The sequence below is a fragment of the Cibotium barometz genome, chromosome 46 (genome assembly GCF_041138505.1).
Source record: "Cibotium barometz isolate CiBa-2024 chromosome 46, ASM4113850v1, whole genome shotgun sequence".
NCBI lineage: Eukaryota > Viridiplantae > Streptophyta > Polypodiopsida > Cyatheales > Cibotiaceae > Cibotium > Cibotium barometz.
Window position 1 is genome coordinate 10915820 of NC_141091.1, and position 9040 is coordinate 10924859.

The window sequence follows — 9040 nt, forward strand, 5'->3', positions numbered from 1 at the left end:
TCAAATGCATCTATGAAGAGGTAAATTTGGAGAAAAAATTGCCTTCAAATTTGGCAAAGAACTTCATAGAGCAAAGTTGAAAATCCCTTAAAGAAACTCAGAGAGGCAAATACAGAAGTCCCTTCTTTGTAGGGGTGAGAGTCCTTTTACCTCTAAGGAAACCTTTGATGCATACAACACAACATAACAGCTATGCAAGAGGCAACAAAAAAATGAAAGAGAGCTTGCGAGACATAATGTTAATAACCCAAAGGGGGAAATTGATGGCACAAGCATCTCCTTGACAAACGTGGAGATGAAGCAACAGAAGACACTCAATCTTAGATTAGCTGATGACTGGTAAAATGGTGTAGGTTGGCAATTCCTTAAATACCTTCAAGAGACAAGATTACTAAACCTACCTACTCCAGAGGAGGTGTAGTCCAGCTAGCCTTGTCACATGGCGCTATGTTATAAGCTTACGTGTGACTGAATTGGGAAGTGCCTCCGAAAGTGTATGGTGTGTTCTGTACTACTATATTCCATAATTTACAATCTGTATCTAGTTAGAGAAGTAAATTACACACCTAAAGTGCATTCTCAGTTAGCAACTTAAGCTAGAAAAATCTATCGGTCACAAATAAGGGACTGTTCAGCTGTAAACAGACTGAATAACTAGAGCTCCAATCGAAGGCACAAAGTCCCTTGCAAACCGTATGCCATGGCTTGATGCTTCTCAAAAGCTTTCAAATCTATAATCGAAAAGAGGAGATGCAAAGCATAGACAATTGAATGTACGGGAAAAAAGTGCATTATCGCATCTTCATAAACTGCTTCAGCTCAAACACCTAGAAAAGGGACGCTACTTAAGTCATTAAGCCATATACAAGGTTTCAGGGAAACAATAAGTAAACAGCCACTACAAGGAATAAACCCATTTGCACACCAAAGATTCTTACATTCTGCTTCAAATTTACACTGTGATCCAATGTTTTACTCAAAAGCTTCCCATTCCATACTCAGAAGAGGTCTTATGTCTCTCAATTCATAGTAGAAATGAGGAGATGCAGAAGCATGGACCATTCAACCTCCCTGTTAATCCAGATTACTGGTTGGATTCATTCCTCTCCAGTGCTGCAATGGCCATCAAAACCAGAATTAGTGTCAAGTAACGTGCTTTAATATTAACAGGTAAAACTGTTGAAAATTTGACAAGCATGGATGAGAATTCCAATACTCGTTCAATTATCCAAATAGATATCGGATGATGCCGGAACATGCTATGCAAGCACCAGCTCTAATTGGGTCTAGAGGGGCTGGTTATGCCGTGTGATTCTTCCCCCTTCAGTCTCATTTGTGGCTCCTTGAAGGGAGGGAGGAGGGGGGTTGAGAGAGAGAGAGAGAGAGAGAGAGAGAGATTGCAGAATGCTTTGGACAGCACCACAAAGCCCAAAAAAAAACCCCAGATCTAGTTTTGGTGTTGATTACCTCATTCATCTTGCTTACCTTGGTAATCAAAGAGAAGCTTTAATTTCCAAAAACCCGCCCTTTATTACACTGTCCATAAGCAAAATGAACCTCCGCATTCACACAGCCTGTTTGTTAGGCAGGATCAACAATAGATCGCATATATGATGCAAGACTTTCCATGCAAAGCTGCAGGAGTTGTTGGGGGTCCTCAACGGTCTACAAAAACTGGTCAAGTGTGTGGGAGCAGCTTGGCAGTAGGATGTAGCTGGTAGGCTGACAGTGCAACACCTTCCCAGCTTATAGCACATTGAAATTGGACAGAGAGGGCCTTCAAAGTGTTGCATTACTTCTTGATATGCGTATAAACACCATGTTATGCCATAGACAAGACACACAAAATACCAAGGATGCATGGGATACTTTGGTAAAGTTGTATGATACGACTATAGCACCAAAGAAGATGCAATTGAAGTAGAAGATTCACGCTGTGACTCGTATAACCCTCCTCTGCAAAAAGCATCCTTGTTTGCATCTTATTGTCTTTGTCCTTGAAATCTTTCATGTACCAATAATAGTTTCAAGATATTTCCCAAACTCAATAAAAGCCAGAAATGGGTTGCCATCTCGCTTGCATAGCCTACTTTATGTTACAGCTTTTCATCAGCTGACATCAGATGCACACATCCCCATTCCAACATTGCAAAGATGCCCTTATACTGACAATAGGCACAAAACCAACCAAATGAATCTTATGAGAATGTGATGTACCCCCAACAGGTGGATGTTCTAAGTTCTCCCTAACTTGTGAAGGATTTCTGATCTAGCCTGCAATAGTCCTCACCACAGCAGACACTATTGCTATCTGTACCAGGGTTTCTTATTGAAATCGAGTGAAGATTAGCAGGAGGTGGTCCCCACGAACTATGGCCATGAATCATGGTTAGGGTCCACAGGTTCATGATCTAAAGATAAGACATCCCTTTAATCTCTTACACAGTGAATGTGTGTGTGTGTGGTTTTGTCTTACTCCCCCGCCAGCACCACTTTTCGGGTACACATTTTCATGGAACACCATTGCCATTGTCTCTGAGATTGTCTCCACTTTGTAAGCTGCACCTTTCCATGTGCCATCTCATGCATTTTGAACCTTACTACAAAGTGGACATAAAAGTGAAGTGAGGTTCCAATATATCCCTTTTAGCCTCGAGTTCACCAGCTGTTGGAAGCCAAGAGTGCTTAAGCAACAAGCCACTTTCGGTAATGCAGTAAGCTAGCTTAACTCAAGTTTCTAAATGCATAACAAAAAACTGACAGTCCCACACAATCTAGCGTTGCCTGGCATGTACACTTAACTTCCAGGGTTTGAAATATCCACCACCAAACATGGTTTTGGAAGGATCGGCACAAGACACAAGATGTTATTCAGAGCATCACCACAGACTGCAACATGAAACTTGTGCTTACTGTTGTATTGAAGGAGCTTCTCGATAAGGTCAACATGAGTCATGAGCATCCTCCTGCAGCAATAACGAACAAGCCCCAATGCATCGAGGGCATCCCTGGTCATGGCAAAAAGCAATCATAAATCCACTAACTCAGCTATTGCTGGCTGATTCCACCCACCGGACCATGGCCACTGCATCTAGCATTGCATTGACTACACATAGCTCCAACATGCAGGACTTTCCTCGAAAACCCTAATCCTAAAATGGAGAGAACCTGATCTAGAAGAACTTTTCGACAAAACCCTAACCCTAAGCATGCAATAATCACAAAACCTAAGCCTGCAACAATCACGAAATCCTAAACCCTAACATACAGACAATTTTACCAACAAGAACTAAGGATAGAAACCTAAAGAGAATGTTGGTAAAAAAAGGTTACCCTTCTGAGTAATCAGCTTGAAGAAGGTCCAGGTATGTGTCCCATTTATTCCCAATCACCTGTAACAAAAAAAAAAAAAGATTCTGAAAGATCAATCACCAGGCTGTGATTTCATTCAGGCCGCAAAACCAGAGCTTCAGAAGGAAACCAGCATCAAAAATATACAAAATTATGGGCTTACCTTGCCACAGGTGAAGCAACGCACCGGGATGATCATGGCTGGCTCTCTCTTTTCTCGACAACAGGACGGACTTAGTTAAGAGGGAAAATATATCACCTAAAGGAAAAATATATATAGAAAATAAAAGTTTGAATATATATTTGGTGACAAAATTATTGGTCGAATAAATCAAATGCAGGCTAGAATAAACTTTTTTTAAATAGAAAGATACTTTAATATTAATAAGATTTAGTTAAAAAAAGAAGAAATTTGTCGCCTATGACACAGGCTAAGCTCTCAGGAGTTGCATCTTGGTGCTATCTAACAGCTCAGAGCTGAAAGGACCAGTTAAAAGCTTCCAAAGTTGTTGCTGCACAGAAGGCACACTAGGGCCAGGTTGAGGAGCTTGGTGTCGCCCAGCAATGCATGTTTCCATGTAAACTAATGTTGTGTGCCACGACTTTCTAGCCATCTTCGTGTTCCTCTCCATAGTGTCTGGGTGTTGGGGGGCAGGCCCAAAACACATGAAAGGCATTTTTGTACTACAGAAGGGACACAGCCTGTCCCTTGAAGGGAGTTTCAGGTGGAGCACCCGCCAGAGAAAGCTGAGGCCCTACAGGTAGTGGACGAGTTTTGTCAACTCTTTGGCTCGGTGCTATAGTTGAGGCCCTGCTGCTCGATAGAGGTGATACAATCATGGGACCTCAAGTATGGTTTCAAATGGAGATTCGACAAGTTCTTCCCTAGATTGTAAAGAAAAATAGCTCACTGGAGCAAAGCGCAGTCTCTGGAAGGCTAGTGATGCTTAAGCATATTCTACTATCCTACATGACTTAGCTTGCTTCCTACTGTGCACTTAATAAATCTGACTAGGCCAAAGTGGACAAACTCTTTAGGATTTCCTGTGGAGCAAAGCTAAGGGCAAGAGCTGGCACGCAATCTCTTGGGCACAAGTCTATTCCCCAAACAGAAAGGTGGTTTGGGCATCACTAACCTGAAGATGAGAGCCAAAACGCTTTTATTCAAAACGCAACAGGATTACCACGTCAATGGCTGAACCTGTCCTGGAGACACATGCTTGCATCCTTGGGCAAGTGCGCTTTTCTCTAGTCTAAGATAGAATGGTCAACCCCCCTCACGGGTGAGAGCATATGGTGAAAGTCTTTGGGATAGTAGAACGGCCCAATGGCTAGACTGGGATTTCATTGCCTTTGGCCTCTCTATCGAGGATTATGAATCATGATCCCCAATATATAGTGTAGTATGATGATTGTTGAAAGCATGGGATAATACTCCATTCATACTGTCTCTATTAAAACATGTTGTCTTCGTTAAGTTGTTTTTACAATACTTCTTACAGTCTTCTTTATGTAAGGTCCCTCCCAAGCCATGTATGTATGTGTCTCTTTTAATATAGATTTCAATAAGGAAAGAGAGTGTAATTAGAGAAGAGTGAGACAACAAGGCTAGAAACATTAGGAACTCCCTTAATGGAGGAACCACTTATGGGAGAAAAGCTAGTAAGGATTCCTTACACAATTGCAGGACCAAGCTCCCCACCAAGTGAACCATAGTATCAACCTCATGACATTGTAGGCCTCATAACCTTTTTGTCCTTAGAAGTGAGTGTCCCTATAGGCTCTCTCTTGCAAGGCAACCCCTATCTTTGGAGAGACCTTAAGGATTGGTGGATGGATGGGAATATCTATACACATGTTTAAGACCCTATAGAGTCTGAATCGGACTCCAACTCTCATTTAGACTCTGATTCGGATGCCAACATATACTACCAAAGTGCCACTAAATAAACAAGAAGATGACATGAACACTATGATACATGTAACATACAAAGGGAAAAAGGTCACTTTAATCTTAGTAGGCGACAATACTGGTGTCAATGTCATCACAAAATATTGTTGGGAGACTAACTGCCCTTGAATGACACATATATCACACTTAAATTGTCAATGTTGTCATAAAATATTGTTGGCGAACTTGGGGAAAACCACCCTTGAATGACACATACATCATGGCACGATAGCCAATGGGAATGGCATCAAAACTAAAACATATGGCTTGATCTTCATACAATCCTTTTTGGTCATGAATTTTGTGCAGGCAAAGTCCTACTGTGCTAAGAGAGTTTAGGCTCATACATGTTTGGGACACTAATTATATCTATTTCAAAAACCACAAACGCTAAAAGTGGATCTTTGCACACATAGGTAAAGCACGCCCCATGGATAGAGATATGCTAGTAGTAGCCACTAAGTTTGACACAACTGCACACGAACCACATCTCCTTATATCTGAATGTTGGATTTGTAAGAGTGATCCAAAATATGAAATGTATTCACCTAAACCTAATCTATTAGAAGAGAAATAATGTATACTTAGGAGCACTTGTTGACGCCTTCCTAGATTCACGAGGTCCTCAAATAGTTAACTCTAATGGCAATCACTTTGCCTCATTATGCACATTGAGAAGAGAAAGATTGGATGCTTATAAGAAATTGTTGTTAAAATCTAACATGGCTAAGGTGGCTCATAACACATGATTAAACTCATAATTATAGATTAGAATGAAAAAGAGGCTTGAAATATAATTAACCACACTAAGAAAGACTAAAGGGCTCACAATAACACAAGAACACACAATTTCTCATTCATAATCAAACTTGATCCAAGTACATGCTTATATAGCTCTCATCCACATGCTCCATGCACCCTTGTGCCATCCATGTGTGCATAAATGCCCACATGCCTTGTGCACCCTTGCACTTTCCATGTGCCTACTTTTTAACCATTGACTCCTTCTTACATTCATCCATTCACATGCCCAAATAACCTTAACCTTCATCCATTCCTATTTCATATCATTGTAGGCTTCATCTACCTTTCTCCCACATACATGTGCCCCATACATGACATAACGGGCGCACCATATTTTAACACCCCCCTTAGTACAAGGACTTGTGCTTCTTGGCACCACACTTTCAACAATTATCACCTTTTCACAACAACTTTTCACTAAGTTGTTGTTCAACAATTACCAGCATCGTTCTAATTCCTAAGTTGTTTTCCCTTGGAAGTTTTGATGCTAAGCTCACTTCTTCCCCCATTGAGGGTGTCAAGCATAAGAATTTTTTACTCTCTTGAAGTTGCAGTACATTGGGTTCATCTTACTCGGTGATGTGGCATGATGTGGCACTTGATAGTGAGCTGATAATAGTGCAGCTTGATGTGGCAACAACTAACATTGCAATGTGATGTGGTACCCACCAAACGAGATGCAGTGGTGTGATGTGGCTTAGCCCAATCTATTTTCATATGCGTTTTTTTAGGTTAGCTAAGATTTCTTCCTCCTCCTCACCCCTTAGTGACAATGGGTTCCTTCTTGCATTCAGACTCTTTTCGCATCCCTCAAAATTTGCACATTGAGAATGATTTTCCCTCCTAATGGTTTTTATGGCCCATTTTTGCCCTCTCCACAAGAACTCAACCATTCACATAGTGAAATACACAAACAAGAAACAATGTTCATGGAGGAATTACCTTACTTCCAAGCTTGGGTCTGTTGAATCCATTCAAACCTTTCAGCTTCTCTCCTTCAAGTCCTCTCTACTCTCTATCACAAAGGAAGCTGTTTCACCTTGCTATAACCCTGGACTCACGCACCTCTCACTTTCTACTCTTTCTAACACAAAAAATGGATAAAAACATGTAATCTAATCTCTAATCTCAACTCTCTCTCTCTCTCTCTCTCTCTCTCTCTCACACACACACACACACACACACAACAAGAAGCAAACAGCAAGTAGAAAACTAGAGAATGTGTTTAGCATAAATGGGAATTATGTCCATGTCATTAGGAGATAATATACTATATACAATTGGCCCTTACTCACACTTAGGCACCCAAACTCTTAACTAAATGAGTTGGGTGTGCCAGATTTCTCATAAATGTTACCAATTTTATATTACCTTTGCATACACTTATTCTTCACCCTCTATGTGGTGGTAGAGAGGTTCTAGTTAGCCCGAATCGGGTTTAAGATCCCCCTACCTAATACATTTCAATCCTCGAAATCTGGTTATGGCCCGAATGCATGGTCACCAAGCTTATATCAGTAATGATTATAACATGCTTGGAGCCTCTTGAGTGTATTTCTAAAGTAAGATACAACGTCCAAAAACCCGTGTCTACCATTTCTTCAAATGTTTAATGCATGTAAGGTGGTAGACATCTACGTCAATACATTACCACCTCCTTTGTGGGGCCATGTCAAAGCACAAAATCTCAGGATCATATCCTTCATATCTTTTCTTTTGCTCTGCTTGTTGATATGAGTACCATGATCAACTTCATGACTCTGCAAGTTACAAATATGGCTAAGATTAGGTACTCTCTTCTCCACAACTATTGTTGTGCCTTTGTTTTTGCAAAGCGTCAAAGGCCATTGGTGGCTAGAAGAAAGAAAAGTTATAGCGTATATGTGGATCATGTGCCTACTCACCTCAAAACTCTAGTGGGGTAAGACATCTCTTCACATCGACATGTATCCTTAAGACTTAGATCTCGTGTACATAGATTCTAGAATGTCCTTCAATACATAAGAACTCTATGTGCCATGCAAGTTGTTGCAAATGCATCAATTTGTGCGAGATTCACACCAACATAAGCTATACTTATATACCCTCATCTTGTACGTACAAGATGCTTTGGCTTCCATCTATTATAACTGTACACACATTTATATATATGACTAAGCATATTTTTAATAAATCCTCCAGTTGAGGGTTTGCTAACCTTGTATTCTTGGTTGCATTTTGCCAAAAGTTTCTTCACCTACCATGGGCATCACTTTTTATGTTGTAGATACAAGGCTCTAATTGGATATGGCATGCATGGTTCCTTTTATGGATTGTTTTGGGTATATCCTAGTTGTTGGGTTAAATAGAGTGATCGCCAACAATGCTTCATACTTAATTTTGGCTTCAACAAAGGAATACCTATTTTGATGATCTCCTGATTGGTTTATGATAATGCTTGCATTACTACTTGTGTGGGATCCCTTGCCATGTCCTATGCAGCTTTTTGTTGCACATTTAATAATGGACTTATCACATTGGAAGGAGTCTACACTAGCTCTTAGACTGGTAATTCCTTGGGGTCAAGAGGGTTAGTGACACATGAAGTAATCATGGACTAGATAGAGCAAAAAGTCTAAACATGGAGGAGAAGAAGAAATGTTTGTATGTTTTTTGTTAGTGACATTGCCGATAGTTAGGAGTGGGGTGATAAGGTATTAGCCTAGTAGTTAACTAGGTATGTTAGTGGAGGCATAACTTCTTCTTTACCCTTGTCATCAACTTTAAGTGGTGGTGGTGGCTTCTTGGATTCAAAAAAGGACTTTAATTTTTCCCATTCCCCTTGATCTACAAATTGTGGGTATTCTATGCGTTCCATGGCAAAATCATTTGATATAGAAATAAGCATGGCTATTAGATGTTTATAAATATATTGGTATAATTTAATAATATACC

General features: G+C 40.3%; 1 protein-coding gene across 1 annotated transcript; it reads right to left on the reverse strand.

The window, feature by feature from the left end:
• Positions 1–774: 774 nt before the first annotated feature.
• LOC147611873 (DNA-directed RNA polymerase subunit 10-like protein) lies at positions 775–3619 on the reverse strand. Its single transcript, XM_086783751.1, has 4 exons — positions 3515–3619; positions 3334–3392; positions 2914–3008; positions 775–1113 (listed from the first exon to the last, which is right to left on the reverse strand). The coding sequence occupies exons 1-4, from the start codon at positions 3548–3550 to the stop codon at positions 1085–1087; spliced, it is 219 nt and encodes a 72-aa protein (XP_086639877.1). The 5' UTR covers positions 3551–3619; the 3' UTR covers positions 775–1084.
• Positions 3620–9040: the final 5421 nt, after the last annotated feature.